We start from the raw sequence: 18,477 nt of genomic DNA, 5'->3' as shown, positions 1-18,477 counted from the left end.
GCCTTTGATTCAATGCATCATTTTTTGATTGACACCTCAGAAAGCTGCAACAGGTGGTGATTTGACCTGATCTGAGGCTGATCTTCACTAAAAAAACAAAACTAATTACTAGTACTTTGTAGTGGATAGGAGGTTGTGTTTAGCCACCATATTGATCAGGTAGATCTACATACCGGTATATTCAGTAGATCCTGTCACTGATACCTGATTGAAAATTACAATCATCTTGTGCAAGACTCTTTTTGCCCGTCATCTTTTCCATCATTTTTTGGACAACCAAAGGTACATTCACCTGAACGTTCGTTTTTGCTTTCCCTGGGTCATCTATCATTGTGGCCAACTCCTTATTCCCCACACTGTTACAGTACACTAGTCAGGCGTGTGAGGTCGGCTGATAAAAAAACAAACAAAAGGCCAATGCAATGGTATTACTTCATTGCTCCTCCATTCTGGATCATTTCCAATGTCATAATGGAAAACTCAAAACACAACAGAAGAAACAGAAAGCACTCATAGAGACACAAGGTGGGAACCTCTATTACTCAGTTATAAATAATCATAGAAAACAGGGAGCAGTAAACTGCTCCTTGATTGAAAGTGCTTCATGTTAAAGTATAAGTAAAACGCAGAGAGTTCAACAATTTTAAACGCAGAAGACCAGCTTCACTGCAAAGCCGCTGTATCTAAAAGCATCAGTTACGAACAATTATCAGGTAACTTCTTTTTGCAAACAACAGCCAAATAGAGGCAAACACACGTACACCTGTCATAATCTATCAAGACCATCTCACTAGAAAAGTACTTGTAGAAAGCAATGACAGCTAACGCTCTGGTAGCTAATGCAAATACTAGCATCCCAGCCAGCATCACGCCAAACTAAAACAATGAGACAAAACATTTGATCTACTTAAAACCTGACGAAACAGACAACAGAGTACGACAACCACAGCATATTTACTCAACACATCATGTCCAGGGCAGGGGACCGGGCTCTTTGGCCAACCGAAAGCTCAAGCAGGAATGCAGGTCTGTGGCTCAACACAGCCGGGTTGAACGGACTCAGGTTGAATGGATTCGACATGCTGCACGCTGCTTCATCACTTGCCACACGCCACCAGTCATTCGCATTCACAGCTAGCTAGTTGGTAAGTCAGCTGACCATGACGTCATTGTAACAGAGTGTTAAACACACCCATCACAGCTCGCCGCACGTCTAGCTATCTCCGTACAACGACGTCAGCCTAGCCAAAGTATGTGTAGTAACACATACACACACACACACACTCAGGCAGGCGTATACTGTATACTGAATAGGTAATCTACCCATCGTTGTTGTATGTGAATGTTGCCTCACTTGCAGCAGCACCACCCACGGCCTGCACGTCGTCATCATCAACATCACCGGACAGAGTACTGCAATTGCAACAGGAAATCAAAATACACAAACAGTGAACAGAACGTCGAAAAACTGTTTCCCAGAGTGACCAGCCCTGTTACATTGACATGCACGTAGCTCTCTAGTCTCCTCACGAATTGTTTGAACAGAAGAGTGCATGCACAAACCTGTATCGACTTCTGTGACGAACGCAATCCACACAGCAACCACACCTGTAGCACAGGATACAATCAAACAGGACAGCACAGCACACTGAGCACAGCACATGACTGTACAGCACAGCACAGGACTGTAATCAGCACAATTGAGAAGCCTGCTGCATTGGCTGTCAGCACAGCTTGCTGCACAGACTGCAATCCTGCAGTGGACAGTCTGGACTCCTATTAAATTTCTTCATCTTTCATTGAGAGTCTAGCCATATAGATAGACGAGAAGGCAGAATTGCCTGTGTATCCGGCAAAGTAAAAACAAACAAACAAACACATACAATCATACATGTACGTACATCCATTCCAGGACATTCACACAGAACAGCACACAAATATGTTCCGTGCACACTTGATGACTACCACAACAGAAAATGTCAGAGAGCTAGTAAGTCGCTGAAAATCTACAACTGGAATAATGCATAATTGTATTAAGAAATTATCATTGATTTCATCAGTTTATACGAGTTTGCTGGAATGCATTCAGAAACATAATACGCCTGTATATGAGGCATACAGAATGGCCGAATTTAGCAAACAGTGACACCAAGAATGACATTGCCAATTCAATGCGCCGATTTTCCAGATAGAGTCCTTCCTGGGTTCCCATAGTCTTCAAGATTAGTCACAGTACCCAAGGGAAGAGCGGTTGTTAACTTCATGAGGTCATGTTCATTATGCCAAGTGCACTTCAAAAAGGAAATACACAGTTGCACAGGAAAGCAGAGCATAGTTGCAGCACTTCTTACCCAGACACTGCAAGCTCACACTTTACGTGCAGGAAAACCAAGAGGCGGTTATCAGGATCCAGACAGCCACGGGAACATTGAGAACATTACGACGACGGTAGCGGCAGCCAAGATGGCAACCGCTACGGTGCGCCGTGCATTAGGCGAGTTACAAGGCATAATCAGACCAGAATAGTTCTCATTCATATAGCTCTGTATGCACCTCAGGTAGTACTTGTAGTCGGCACTGTCCAGCACGGAGCGCTGCTCAAACAGTTCATCCATCGATTCTAAACTGCGACCCTACACAGAAAAACACATAAAGTACCGGCTCATATCAGCCATCGATCGCTCCCATAAACACAGAAATACAGCCCACTTGTTTCAGACATCATCACCCAGATTGTTTTGACTAGCATCAACAGGCACTGTAGATATACTACTGCTGAAGCAGCACAGCAGAGGATGATAGCTATTTCTCGATGATAGGCTAACTGATCAATGACTACAGTAGCTTTTACTTATCAAGGAAATGAATATGGATTCAACCCTCTTTTCTTCTCTCGCTACATTGTACTCGCATACGTGGAGCTAAATACACTTGATTGGTAGTATAAATCACACAAGCACTAACAAGGAGTAGGGTTCCCTGTAAGAAGGCGATGACGCCTGTTGGGAATTCCCTAGTAAAATAAGAATAAAAATAAATAAATAAATAGAAAGGAGAGACAACTAACCTTGGTCTCAGGAACAGCAAGCAGGATGAACACAAGCGCAGCAACGTTACAGGCAGACATTAGAAACAGCGTTCCCTGGACGTCCAGTACTGATGGCTTGAGCAGGAGTGGGGTGCCAAACGCTATCGCAAAGTTGCCCGCCCAGTTGGAAGCAGTGGTGATGGACACGAGCTTCCCTGACATCAAGAAAACACACACAGAATAATCTTAGTGACACTGTGTGAGGGAGCTGTGTCGGAGCTGTGCCGGAACTATCTACATAATGGTCTACATAATGGTTACCACAACTTACCAGTACTTGCACTAGGTTCAGTTCAGTGTTAAGGCCATGGTAAAAAATAAAGTTGATTCTCAGGTCATGAGCCTGTGAAAATCGGTGCGAGCGAGCGATTTTTTATTTTATTTTCCACAATTTTTTTTCCAAAGATAGGGTCACACATATGTACATGGTCACATGATAAAATATATTCAGGCCAGGGAGTAGAAAAATACCGGTATTTTACTACTCCCTGATTCATGCCTTTCGCATTGACCGTTTTCATGCGCGCATATGCATGCATAGAATTAAAAAAATTCGTCGGTGCGCTGCCAAAAATCGGTGCGCGCATACTTGAGAATCAAAGATAATTTTTACCATGGCCTAATAGAAGACGAGCATGACTCACCTCTTAGGCGCAGAGGGAAGATTTCACTGGTGACAACCCATGCAACCGGCCTGTAGACAGCAATGAGTACAAGATAGAACACAGCAATGAGTACAAGATAGAACACAGCAATGAGTACAAGATAGAACACAGCAATAAGTACAAGATAGAACACAGTGAAGAGTAGAAGATAAAAGGTACTATCAAAAGAGTCAATAAGCCAGAGCATACAACTCAGGGAGAAAGAGCCAACGGCGAAGTTTTCTTGCCTTCGTCATAGTGGTTCACTTTAGTTAAACTTCACACCGGATTACTTGGCTATCGGAATCGTACTTTCTGCTGTGTATTACAGCTGTGTGGTGCTGGTATGCCATAGCTGGTAAGCCTCTTATACCTATTGTGTATTCCCCTTTCAGAAAGGATAGGGTTGAAATAAATGACCAAAGGGACAACTGCCAGAACTGAGACACTTCTATCGTAGTTGATTTACTAAATATAGAGATTCAATGTGTGTGTGTGTGTGTGTGTGTGTGTGTGTGTGTGTGTGTGTGTGTGTGTGTGTGTGTGTGTGTGTGTGTGTGTGTGTGTGTGTGTGTGTGTGTGTGTGTGCAATGGGCAAGATCAAGGTCAAGGTGTGTGTGTGTGTGTGTGTGTGTGTGTGTGTGTGTGTGTGTGTGTGTGTGTGTGTGTATGTGCGCCTGCGTGCGTGTGTGCGCCTGCACCTCGGTGCGTGTGTGAATACCCTCTCGGGGCAAAAGGAGCTGAATGGCACTCACCCCCAAGTCAGGGCAAAGGAAAAGACAAACACACAGACGCAGATGACAACAAGACTTCCGTCCGACGTTGTAAGGTTATCATTCCCTCCACTAGCGGTGATGACGGTAGCTCCCAATGCCGTACTTATCGCCATGCCAAGACCACCGAGCAACAGCAAGACCTTCCTACCAACCTACATAACACAGCCAAGCAAAATAGAAGAACATCAACATCAATGGGTGCCACAACCGTAGGGACAAAGGTAAGATACTAGTCAGGTCTGCAGAGCACTAACAGAGCACTAACAGAGCACTAATGTACATGCAGAGCACACGCACAGTTGTCAAGTAATCCCCACAGCTCTGTAAAAACACTGTATTAAAGCAGGTTTTGAAGGAAATTCTCAACCAAAATCCACATGTCAAAACGCCCTAGCAGAGCACTAATGCACATAGATTTACGCAACATATGACACGCACAGTTTCAAGCATAATCTACAGCTCTGTACCAAATACTGTGATTATGTTTTGAAGGACCAAACCAACCAAAACCAAAGGCTCATAGAACATGACAGACACTATCATGAAGCTCATTACATAGTCACTAGTCCACAGAACTACCTAACCTTGTCCACGAGAACTAGCGTCCCAAACGTCGTCAGAAAGTTAATGATTCCAACAAGAGCTGTTGAGAGGTATGGACTGACACCAATAGTGGAGAAGATTCCCGTAGAATAGTACCTGTCAGCCAGACAACACACATTCTACAATGTGAGAAAGAAGTCACAGGACTGGCTGGTGTTCACACATAAGCACGTACATGTTGAGGCGACGGTTTCAAATAGGACATAGGTTGCAAACCGGAACGGTCTCTCAATATTCACTTTCTCTCTTGGTATTTTGATTAGAAAACGTATGTCACAGTGAGACTACGATGTGTTTCACTCAGCGCCAAAATTCCATCCCTCTGCGATGACCAGAAGCGCCATACCAAGCATTCGAGTTTTTGACGTGTTGCTTCCCACTGCGACTTGAGTTTTACGACTTTCGAAAAATCAACTTCTTGTCGCAGGTAAACAGCGGCTTGCCTCTCGCCAATAAAGCACCGCATACCAATCAAAACTAATGGAAGCACACACAAGGCTTATTGTTACTCTGTGCTGGTCGTCGTGGAGCGATAGCAATTATCTAATCTCAGACCCAGAGTGAATTTGACGTGCACTCTAAAACATGTCCGGTTTGGAGCCACCTCTGATTTGAAGCGAAAAATTGGGCAACTTGGAGGCAATGGGTCAACACAAAGGAGTCGCTCGGTTCGATTGACTCTGGCCTCAGAGCAAACTTCAACATGCCAGTTTCCTTCCACAAACATATTTATTATTTCGAGTGAACAATCAACGCTGATGATCGGTTTGGGTCTATACAAATTTGGCTGTCAAGCCGTTCCGGTATCGAGCCGTCGCCTCTACTGCAGAGATAAATTAGCAGTTAAAATTACTACAAATACTTGTAAATTAATCAGCCGGACGGAAAGACTAACACTAGATAGCTGTACCAGTGGAACATGTCTGTAACAATACAGTGTTCCGGAAGATATTACTTCGAAGTAGTTAATAGTTACACACAGCCTCCGCATATCATTCTACACAAGGCAACAACTAATTATTGAATTAATCAACTTACATAATGATGTTCATTCCGGTAAACTGTTGGAATAGCTGCACCCACATACCAATTAGTAACCTAAGAAATCAGTACACGTAACACAGACAGCAATACACAAAAACTTCCAGCCAACAGCAGGAAGCTGGAAATGCAAGCGCACAAAAGCAACCAAAAAGCGAAGTTGCCATTGTGATCGCATAGTTACACACACCTTCAAAGTGGGCTGAGCCCCGTACAATCTCGCCACGTGCCACATGACTGACTCATGAGGGTAATTTAAATAAAGGTAGAATTATGTAGAAAGGAAAAGGACATAAGGATACGAGTTAAGAGTAACTCTCCATCACTGTAACTGGATACTATATACAGTCAGAAAGTGCAATAACTAGGCACACAACTGACAATCCATTCCTTTCTACATTTATTTATGGCCCAACATCCGAGTTTTAGAATTATGTAGTCGGAGTTAGACGTCAAATCCATAGGACCAGCTTTTTTTCTTTGGAATGCTTCAAGCTCAGATATTGGAAGATATAAACTTATAAAGCACTCCTATTAAAGCACAAACCTACCGTTTGAACGAGGTCCATTCAAAGACTTCTGCCCAGGTTCCATTTCCTTGCACCGCACCCTCCTGAATCTCGTTAGCAATGGAGTCGACCTCTTCCAGAACAGCTTTGCTGACTTCAGTTTCAGAGGTGATGTGACGCTTGTGACCAGTTCTAATCCAGCTCATCACGTTCACAGCCCTGGCGCGCTTGTTGGTCTTCATCAAGTATCTGCACAAAAGTAAGCCATAAAGAAAACACACATGTGCGTACACACACACACACACACACACACACACACACACACACACACACACACACACAATGCACACACAGTCACACACACACACACACACACACACACACACACACACACACACACACACACACACACACACACACACACACACACACCTTTGACCTTGACCTTTGACGCCCATCGCCGGAGGCGATGATAGCAATGCTACGGCAGAAGCCATAGCAACTTGTGCTGGGATTGCACCATTCAACACACACACACACACACACACACACACACACACACATACACACACAATGCACACACGTACAGGAAAAGAAAAGGAATACACTACAGTTGGTCAGTGTCCGGAACCTGCACCACATGGCAACAATACCCACACAAACACACTATGGCTGTGTGACAACTTGTCGACTAATATTGGACACACAGTCCAGCAGCCAAAGCTCAATGTGGCTGCGCATATCGTCCATCAAACAGAGAGAAAGGTTGGAAAGTCCAAAGTAAAAACTCGGATGTTGAGACAATGGTAATATGTAAAGAGAAACAGACCTATACGTTACTAGTTATGACTAACAGTCCACCAAGGTAACAAGATAATATACAGTCAGTTAAGTGCGACAAGGAACAGAACTGACAAGGATATTGAGACGTTCGACGACCTGACACCTAGCTCCAACACATCTACGAAGCGCAAACCAACAACCTTCCAACTTGGAAGGCTCAGGTGCGGAAAGTTCCACTGAGGGGAAGTTAGCCATAACTATTAACTTATAGGTCCGTTTCTCTTTACATAAAATCCGAAGTAAGGGGGGATTCAGGTGGGCCTCTTAACATTTCGGAAGTTGATTGAACTCCATCAATGTAGTGTGTGACGAGCGTATCCGGACGAGAAATGAAGAAACAAATCAGGCTTTACTTGTGTACACACTGCCACATACCTGGGAGTCTCGGGAGCATAGAGCATTCCTACAAACAGCAGTATGGAGAAGAGTGCCTGCAGTGCCAAGGATATTCTCCAGCCATGAACATATGTTTCACATGCCAAGTTGATCAAGAAGCTGACCTGAACAGCAGGAGCAAGAGCAAGCACACGGTCAACATGAAACAAAGGAGAATGCTCATGAATAAAAGGTGGGATTAGATATGAATGAATAGCTTTCACTCGCTCCTCCAGTGGGGAATTCTTCAAATGCTATGAGGTCATGCATAATGCTCTTTCCCTCTATCACCAACACCACCCCGTACGTACCATGATTCCGGCAGTGATGCTTAGCTGGTTGAGAGATACCAGTCGCCCTCGGTGCTCAGCTGGTGACACCTCAGCATTGTACACTGGCACAATCATGCTCAGTATTCTGCAAGACACATACGCACATGCACACACACACACACACACACACACACAAAAAACACACACACAGACACACTTTTGACTTAGGCTAAGGCCTGTGGAGAATCCATAAATACAAATACACATACCCAAGCACACACCAGCACACACCAGCACACACAAGCACACACAAGCACACGTACGCAAATACACACAAGCGCACACACGCACGCATACCCACACAAAGAGGAAACAAATATTCAAAACCAGGATGGTTCTCTCCCGGGCTGCGATCATAGTGACTACTTCTCTCACTTTGTGCATCAAGCACCAAACATCCAATTTTAGGGTGGCGGGTAAAGACCCTACTTCCCAGGCTTTCCCTGGTCTTCAACACAGGTGTACAATATCATCAGTAACACTGGACACCGCGCCAACTTCTTGCAACTTACCCTACACCAAAACCAGCCACAACACGTCCTAGATATACCATCCTGTGCAGATAGAGAACGCAAGCAGAACACACAGTCAGGTGAAGACACTTCGCTCCAGCAACAAGAAGCAGTCCATCACCACAGAAATAACACCAAATTTGCTTGGGTGACTGTTGCCTAAACGAATGGCATGCACTCACAGCAGAGTTGAACATGACCAAACAGTGGAGTCATACCAATTTTGTTACAACTCTTTTGAGTTGGAGTTGGCAATTGGAAATCTTTCTCGACTAACACTGCTATAAAATGACGGCATGCAGCAATACTATTTCCAAATATGGACATTACCATATATAGTAGGACAGTGCTTGAACTAGACCACCCACAGTAAAGATGACACTGCCAAGTAGGACAGTGATGCGACGTCCACGCCTTTCTGCTACAACTACAGACAGATGAATGCACACGCATGCACGCATACACACACACACATACATGCACACACACACACACATACACACATGAGCGCGCGCACACAAAGCCGCGGTTGCTCAACAATGATAAATAGGAGCATGTGCATACAAATTCAGCTGCCCATCAGAAGTCACGCCAACAACTCCGCAAAGCGCAAAATCACCAAAGTGGCATGCAACCTTAGAAATGGGCCAATGTGAATGTCGTGCACTGTGGACCTAACAAGTCTCTAGAAACAAGCTGCAATATCTGGCCAGGATCAAAGTCCGGCACATCCAGAAGTCCAGAGTGCTAACGTTATCATGCGAAAGGAAATCAGGATGCATGACAGCATCAAACTGTACCCAGTAGCAATCTACAGTGGAGTTTGGGTATAACGACACTCACTCAGGAAAAAGACCGCTGTATTTCAATCTGCCACTTAACCAGATCCTCGGAAAGGACATACAGCAATACGTTGGAGACAGATTAGTCATAACGCTCAATCAACCGTTATATTATGCAACATCAAATACTAGATACAATTTCCACTGTTTCAGTTAATATTGCAATAAATAGAACTAACTCTGTTGTCTCAACATCGTTATTTAAAAACTCCCATTGTAACTTATTGAGTAAGTTCAAAAGTCACACTAGGGCCTTACCTCCTGCAATAAGAGCACCGACCAAGCAGCCCAGAGAGAAGCTGCCTACAATCCAACCCTGGACGTGCACGAAGAAGAAAATCAGCACAAACAGTAGCACGTGAGTGCTCGGTCACGCCAAGACCATAAATTGGCATAATGTGACACTTGGTACGAAAAGCAACAATGTGAATTCCTGTATCCATAGCTACTAGTATTCTACTTGAACAAATGTCTGCACCACTGGGCTTCTGAATAGTATAAGCACACATTGTTCACAAAAAGCAGACTTCCTACAACAGGGCACAAAAGTGAGTCGCTCACTTTGAGTTGCTCGTCTGGATAAAAACAAAATGGCTAATTATGGCTGGCAAACGCTTGAAAATTTATGAACCAGCACGAACTTGCGAGGAACTGTTTTAGTGATTAGCGTTCCAGGTCATAAAAGAATGCATGCATACCATATGCTATGCAGAACAATTGGCGAATCTAACCAAACTTCAAGCAAAAGCACCCCTTTAGCTGAATTCCTTAAAATTCACCACCACCAACATCAGCCACTTTACAGTACTGGACAGCATTTGAGAAGCTTGTGTCCGTTAGCAATAAATCACACTAGGGCTACAACATTGCTTTAATAAACAGCTCACCTGGTTCACATCGCTGACTTTCCACTCGGTGGTGTTTTTACCAGTGATATTGTCACGAGTGTAGGAAGGCTCGCCAAAATACCTCCGAAACTCCTCCATGTCTTTCACACCACCAATCACACTGGAAGCACACACACACCCACACACACACACACACGCGCGCGCGCGCGCGGGTACACCCACACGTGCACACACGCACGCATAAAAGTCAATATCAACTTTTGAAAGGCTTAAGACCAGGGAGTCGTCAAATACTGGTATTTGACGACTCCCTGCCTAAAACAGTTCAGGAAGCAGCGGAACCTGTAACTTCTGCTTGGAGGTTCGCCATGGCAAGCTCAAACCGTAGCTGTTGCACCCATGCTATACCAAATCCAGGGTCGGCTAGGTGAAAGCCACGCAAAACTACAGTAGCTAATGCTCAATATGTCAATATGTTTTTTCGTGCTTTTTTTTGGCAGGAGCTGAGCCCAATAACATAAAGGCGAATTGAGAAGGAAAGAAGCAAAAGCCAATTCTGGACTTCACGCCAGTCCGTTTGCAACCTAAGCAGTCCCAAGGAAGACCGACCACCGATCACCACGTAATCCTTTATCGGACAAAGAAGAAGAATTTACTACTTGGTGTCGTGTACTGGCGACGTGAAGGTCTTTGCTCGAGTATTTCTCAACACTTGCCCTTGGGTGATGATGCATATGCAAATCCACACACTGTAGAAATGTGTAACATTTGCGACGCGTACATTTTTGCTATTGATGAAAGGTGAGCCAAGTAATTTGAACTTCGCAAACTTCAAGTTGTAGTATACAGGTAAATCCAAGCACCATTCAAAGTTTAATTTGAATCATATACGATGTACTTGTACCAGCAAAAAATTGGTGTCAATTTCGGAAACTGAAGCATTTCTTGTCGCAAAAATTGCTGCTTTGCAGTACAGTAGATATTGGTTATAACGTGCCCTTCTGATTTTTCACATTTTATCACTATAACCGGTATATCACTACAGGCGATTTTCACTGGACTGCGCGAGTCATACATACACATTATACACGTGTGGGTACTCGATCGCGCTAATGTAGCGTACTGATACGTGATGGATGCTACTGCACCTTCCCCAGTCTAGAGTGAAGAACTTCTTTGCCCAAAGGCATCATCCAGGAAGCACCAGACCAGAATACCCTATGACAACACACATGTGGCTCCAAGTCTAGACATCAATGCCTCACACTCGTGTGTTGCTATCACTATAGACGATACTTTTTCTGCACAAAGAGGTGTTTTGAATGGTGATTCTGAATCCTTATAGCCGATTTATCGCTATATACGATAAGGCCACACCAAGTTTTTTCATTGTTTCTCGTCACCGCGCGCGTACCTTTCTTGAGGATTGGACCAAAAAAAAAAATCTCGCGTCCCGGTAAACACGCATAAAAAGGCGTTGTAAAAGTACGCGCGGCGTCAAATCTGGAGTGCAGTGCTAGTGCACGAACCGAAGGACGACTTTTGCACCGTGTATGTACGCATACCGGTAGTTCAAGTACCACACCACCACACGACCTGGTCGTCTTCTTTGCTACACACGCACCTGCTGCTACACCTGCTGATGTTGCCCGGCAGTATCAGTCCATTCACATGCCTTGCGCTGCCTGTGCCGCTCTGGGGAAGAAGCCCCGCACCCGTGGCCCCAGCTGTGCTGCAGCCACAGCACCATCCAGCAAGAAGAGGAAGCACCAGTGAACTGGACTTCTTTCTGCTTTGGGACTTGGTCTCCCTATTGTGTCATGCCATACTATGACAGATGCAGCTGTACATTGCTAGACTCGCCGCAGCATGTACTGCGCAGTTCATACGTTGTGACTGTTCGCTCCATTGTCATTGGAGCCTGCTGTATTCATTGTCTGGACTTGTCATGTCATGCCATGCCTTATCCCATAAGGTTTCTGTTTTAAATTTTAGCACAAGCGCGCACTTGGCTGTTCTTTTATGTACCCCTTGTATAATAACTTTGGTTTGCTTTCTTTCCTATTTAAATAACATGCAACACTGGACTTCCTCACCAGAGGCCGGTGCAGGAGCCTGGTTTTCTGGCTGTATGTTGCAATTGACTGTCACGCGTGGTGTATAGTCTGATTTTAGGTCATAAATTGGGCCTTTGTAGTGTAAATAGCAGTTTTTGTTTTTCAAACCCTATTTTGTTTTTTTCCACCCGCCCGCGTTCCTTTTGAGATTTTCAGGTGACGAGAAACAATGAAATAACTTGGTGTGGCCTAATGGTTATAATGATAATTTGACTGGCTTTTTCTGGTTTTGCTTTTGATATTTTCATTTTGTATCAATATGTATATATTATAACAAGGAACCGAGTGTATATAGAGATATATACACCAGTATGAAAACCGAGGCGAAGCCGAGGTTTTTATAACTGGTGTATATATCTCGATATACACGAGGTTCCTTTGTTATAATATATTTATACCTCTCCATATTCACCGTGTGTGACCTACCGGTAATGGCTTGTTCCTCGCTGACAACTACTGCTAATTCCCCTTAGCGGTGTATATGGAGATATATACACCACTAAGGGAGAGCATGCATAAGACTGTAAGTGTATATGGAGTGAGGTACAAAGCGGGTTTATCACTATGTCCGATGACTTTATAACCGATATCCACTGTACATGTATTTATACTATTTTAACTAGGCAAGTAATTTGTCAATACAATAGTGCTGTCCGGGGAACAGCGGCTATGCCACCCTATTCGCTACATATAACTGAAACATGCAAGAGACCCACTGGGCCGATTTGATGTTGTGGCTCCACTGCTAATTTTTTTCTCCTTTCAATAGTTGCACTATTGCCATGATCTGTCAAAAAATACTCACCCAATGTCGTAGCCAAACAAGAATCCACCCATTGCCGCAAATACAGAGAGCAGCGTTACGAAAGAGAATGAGACTCGACCACATTTCCATAGGCGATTGCTACTGCTTGAGTCCGAGAATGCCACTGCTGTAGCCGCCTCCATCTCGCCTGCCATTTCGTGATCATGGGACGACATAATGCAGCAATGGGTAAGTCACAACTGACAAGCCTACTGAGGTTCTTGCGCGATCTTCGCTTCAGGACGGTTGAATGTAACTATTTCTTGCTTGTGTCACTGATTGTTTTAGCTGAATTTCGGGTGTGCCCTCAAGGCTTCAGGCATTGGGAGTAGGGATACCTGCACATTCTCTTCCTCGACAAGGGAAACCCATCAGCTAAGTCAAGACCACACCAGTGACTCACAGTCACAGATACAGGACTCAAAATTTGGGAAACAAAACACAGTCGAGGTCTCTCGATACGTCAGGCGAAATAGCACGTCATAGTACATTTGAGATCAGCGGGAAGAAGATGACGACGTCCACTAATTTAGTATCTCTGCACACGAATCTGCTGTGTGTGTGACTCTGTGTGTCAGCTATGATATCATCTTCTGTGGTTCCATATGGCCATGCCTAGCATGTACGTCTGAACCATCCTGCAAAGTTTGAATGACGTAGGTTGAGCGATCGCTCCGCGAAACATACTTTTTGAAATTCTCTTCATAGTATATCTTCCACCATTGAAATTTCGAATTTCTTCCAAACAAGTGCTGAGAGTGGTGGCTTGCAAACTCGATATGGCTTGTTCCAGGCATGCTTTGGAGCCATCTTCTGTTGAAGTAGTGGCGGGGATCTGCCCTGCAACTGCTACAACAAAAAATGATTCGATCTGAGAAAGGGTGAGACCGCGAATCTCGGTTGAATATTGAGTATTTCAAGCCTTTTCACAACGAAGATGGAGTTCTTTTTGGAAATGGACGTCGCGGCAAAGGACATGGTGTCCGACTTCTGGCGTCTGGTGAGGCCAGGGATCATTTGTCCAGTCAGGTCGGCAGCCTAACCGTCGGTAAGCTTGTGTTTGGATCCCGTTCTGGTCGATGTGGTAGATCACAAACAATTTGATATCGCACAAATTCATGCATACAGTATTTTATATTCAGAAAATCCCAAAGTGTCTCTGTGTGGCCGTCCTATGCCACGAGAAACTCCAATCAGGCTCCTATGTCCTCTGCCTTCATGATTGAATGTTCACTTCGTTTGAACAACGAACACAACAATCGAGGACGGCTTCGCAATGAAAAATACAGCTATACTGGCGCTGAAAAAAAGAAGAAAAAAACGTGCTCAGGATGAGACTCGAGTACACGCATACTCTCCCAGCAGCTGAAACGCAATTTTTTTGTGAAAAATGCGTGTCGCCGACTGACCAGTAATTTCGCCTGACGTCTCGAGGGAGCCCGGAAAACCAAGGCTTCAAGACTTCAAAAACTGAAAAAGACTCAAAAGTCGCATGACGTCGGCAGTGATGCATGCATGCACTACTCACGATCAGGGAGTCGTAAAATACCGGTATTTTACGACTCCCTGCTCACGATCACGCTCACATACACCGGTGGTGCCGACCCGGGTCGGGAGCAAAAACCGTATTTTACAGCTTCCAGGCCCTGGCCTTGTAGATCTACCATGATTCTACAGCCGAGGCCAAAGAAATCCGACCCACGTACTTCGACCAAGAGCTCCACATAAGACCCTGAGGTTTCATGTTGTTTCAAATCTTTATTCTCACGATAGCCAGTGGCCAATAAGAGATAATAGTGTAAGAAAGGAGAAAGAGTGAGGAAGAATTGGGTGGGCAGGGCCTAGGGGTTAATGACTACTTAAATGTACGGGCAGGGGTGGTCGCCACACGAGCATACAGAGTTGCGTACTTAAGTGTACGGGCAGGGGTGGTCGCTACACGAGCATACAGAGTTGTGCAACAGCAGGGATATCTCGGATTTGAAGGGAGGACGAGAAGGGATTTCGCGAAGCTGGGTGGGCAGGCAATTAAAGTAATGAAGGGCCTTGTACAGGGGAGAATGGAGACAGCGGTCAGTCCGCGGAGTTGGCAAGTGCCAAGTACGAGAGTGACGTAAATTATACGAAGTGTTGCGGCCCTGTGGCCATGGTAGACAAGATTTCCTTCGAACCATTACTTGTTCTTTACAAAGTGGAATAAAACTGAATCTCAAAGAGTTCCGAAAAAGCAAAGCGTGACACGCATACATGTAGCCTCAAGCAGAAAAGCTGGCCGCGCAAAAGGAAACATGCAGCCAAAAAGATGCCTAGCTCTGGCGTACATCGTAGAGGTCACTGCACATCCGGTGCACTGCGCCCCAAAGGTGCAGGCACGGTGCCCCAAGGAGTGACGACATACATAAACTGCATCGCGTCATGCAGATAGAGCGATAGCGTACAAAGTACAAACAAAACAAAAATAACTGAGAGAAGCGAAAATAAATAAATTGAAGAGAAGAAGCGAGAGAGAGAAGAGTGAAGGAATTTAATTCTAATTATTTAGAGCTGGACAGATATCGTCAAGGAGACATGCAGATACACAATAGAATCGACTCGACTGCATGTAGAGTAGCTGCCTCTAACTGCAGCAGAGTGGAGCACGCAGGTACGTGATCAACTCAGGAATAGTGAAAGGTGAGAGAGACAAAATACAAATAAATTCGAACGAGCAAATACAATAATTGTGAATTCATGTGCAAGGGTCTGTAACATTCTCCCCCCTGGTAACAGGGAACCGATGACCTGTTACAAGTCACAAACAAAGTTAGCGCAGCACGTCCAGCTTGGCAAGCTTAACGACTGGGCGCCGGTACAGTCCAGACTTGGTGCGCACATCTGCCACCCGCACAACGCCATCACTGCCCGGGTGTACAGCCTCTAGTCGGCCCCGAGGCCACTGCCCTCGTGGCTGGTTGCTGTCAACGACCACCACGACATCACCTACAGCCAGTGACGGTGTGCCGTCCTGCCACTTCCTCCGCCTGGTGAGTTCTGGCCGGTATTCCAAGATCCACCTCTGCCAGAATTCGTCGGTGATCTTCTGTGCAATCCGCCAGTGCTTCCTCAGGCTCAAATCAGCATCTACAAACACGCCTGGCCGACTAGTTGCACTACTGGACCCAATGAGGAAGTGGTTGGGTGTGAGGGACTCTTCATCATCAGGATCTACTGAGACGTGAGTCAGCGGCCGACTATTCACGAGTTGCTCGGCTTCAGCGAAGACTGTGGCTAGTACTTCTTCTGTCACGACACGCTCCTTCATGACGGATTTCATAGCGATCTTCACTGCTCTGACGAGGCGCTCCCAGCTTCCACCCATGTGGGGAGCAAGTGGCGGGTTGAAGTGCCATGAGATGCCCTTACTGGAACACTCAGCGGCTAGTCGGTCTTGGCGGAAATCTTCCAATGCCGCCTTCAGCTCCCTGTCAGCTCCTCGGAAATTGGTTCCATTATCCGAGTGGATTTCTTGGGGGCAACCTCGCCGGGCGCACATTCGCCTGATTGCCATGATGGCACTATCAGTGTTCAGAGAGTGAGCCACTTCCAAATGTACAGCGCGGGTACTCAGACATGTGAACAACGCACCGTAGCGTAGTTCGCGGCGCCTCCCGATCTTGATGTGCAACGGCCCGAAATAGTCCAGCCCAGTGAACGTGAATGGTCGCAGGAACGGGGTCAAGCGCTGGACAGGTAGATTTCCCATTACAGGTGGCTTGGGATTGGCTCGTTGGTTCTTGCAGTATTGACACTCAGACCATGCTCGCTTCACCGCTGCTCGACCTGTCGTCACCCAGTACTGCTGGCGAAGCTCATTCAATGTCCTCTCGTGTCCATGATGGCCAGAACGCAGATGGTATTCATGGACTAGGAGCTGTGTGTACCTATGCTTCGGACACAGGATAGCCGGATGTTTCGCACTGTACGCCATTTCCGTCGCATGTGTGAGGCGACCCTGAACCCGCAGGATCCCGTCCTCATCAATGGCTGGTGCTGACAGGCTGGCCATCGCTCAACAAAGCCACTTCTTCGGCAAAACACTCTGCCTGCACAGATTGTATCCAGAGCTGCTCGGCCGCATCCATTTCCTTGGCTGAGATGGCTGCGGTTGATTCGACAGTTTGGCCGCGAACTCTGGCCCGTGTGTTTGCGATGAACCTGGCAACATACGCGGTTGTGCAGATGAGACGTTTCCATGACGAGAATCGGCTGACGTCAGGCAGCGCTTCGGCAATTTGCTGGGGCCTTGGCGGGGATGTTGTTGCCGCAACGAACTCCTTCTTCACTTCGGTCGTGTCGATGCACTCATCTGACGTTGGCTGCGAGATGTGGTAGATCGCCTCCGGTTCGAGTTGATCTTGGTGAGTCCGAGCTCCAATGCGACCGTGCACGACCCAACCAAGAAGGGTTCTCGTCAGCATAGGTGCATTTGGCGGGCCTTCGACGACTTCACGTGCCACTGTGAGGTGTCCGTTGTCTTGCCCAATGAGCATCCTCGGTTGTACTGCTGGGTACGACGCCACTCTGGAGTCATCTAAATGAGGCCATCGACTCGCCAGCCCTCTGCCATCTATTGACTGCGAATGCAACTTGAGGTCCTTGGCTGTTCTCACATCATCCATTTGATGCTGGGTGCCATCGCTGCCATTGACCAATACAGAGACTCTGCATGACGAGTTGTCCGTGTGCGTCGTCGAATTCGTCCATGCCATATGCAGGGGATCCGACTGTCCAACAGCACCTATGTCATCCGCTAAGGCCTTGTCCATTAGCGTGACAGTTGAGGCTTCGTCCAGCAGAGCAAGTGTCTCCACACAGCCCTTTGGGCCACTAACCGTCACTGGCAACACTCTCAGCAACACTCGGGTTGTACCAGGAATACCAGTGTGCCCACAAGTGTCGACTGGCTTCTCTGCGGCCTTGCCCTTGTGCAGGAGCACGTGATGGTGGTACTTGCAGTCAGGCTCACTGCACTGCTTCCTGCTGCCACACTCCCTGGTAGCGTGTCCACTGGCCAGGCAAGAAAAGCAAAGACGATGACGTTTTACCAGCTCAAAACGGGCTTTCTGGCCAAGCTTCGTGAATGTTGAACACTTACTGAGGGCA

The 18,477-nt window shown here is 46.1% G+C and overlaps 2 protein-coding genes across 3 annotated transcripts; both read right to left on the bottom strand.

Moving 5' to 3' along the window:
* Positions 1–418: 418 nt before the first annotated feature.
* On the bottom strand, positions 419–13,790 carry LOC135814052 (uncharacterized). Of its 2 annotated transcripts, none has more exons than XM_065327107.1 (16): positions 13,336–13,790; positions 10,453–10,573; positions 9,824–9,881; positions 9,054–9,150; positions 8,724–8,765; positions 8,191–8,296; positions 7,880–8,004; positions 6,704–6,910; positions 6,150–6,209; positions 5,093–5,207; positions 4,488–4,660; positions 3,733–3,782; positions 3,068–3,243; positions 2,554–2,633; positions 1,564–1,608; positions 419–1,413 (listed from the first exon to the last, which is right to left on the bottom strand). In XM_065327107.1, exons 1-16 carry the CDS (start codon positions 13,509–13,511, stop codon positions 1,320–1,322), a joined length of 1,725 nt encoding a protein of 574 aa, XP_065183179.1. In that variant the 5' UTR covers positions 13,512–13,790; the 3' UTR covers positions 419–1,319. The 2 variants fall into 2 exon arrangements, 1 of the variants encoding a protein (XP_065183179.1); XR_010553149.1 differs by having other exon boundaries at positions 1,323–1,413; positions 2,352–2,633.
* A 2,348-nt stretch (positions 13,791–16,138) lies between these two features.
* LOC135813374 (uncharacterized) lies at positions 16,139–17,302 on the bottom strand. The gene has a single exon (XM_065326473.1). It carries the CDS (start codon positions 17,300–17,302, stop codon positions 16,139–16,141), a length of 1,164 nt encoding a protein of 387 aa, XP_065182545.1.
* Between the last annotated feature and the right edge of the window lie 1,175 nt (positions 17,303–18,477).

This window comes from Sycon ciliatum, chromosome 4 (genome assembly GCF_964019385.1).
Source record: "Sycon ciliatum chromosome 4, ocSycCili1.1, whole genome shotgun sequence".
Taxonomy (NCBI): domain Eukaryota; kingdom Metazoa; phylum Porifera; class Calcarea; order Leucosolenida; family Sycettidae; genus Sycon; species Sycon ciliatum.
Note: the sequence above shows the minus strand (reverse complement) of the source record. Positions and strands in the feature narration are given on the sequence as shown.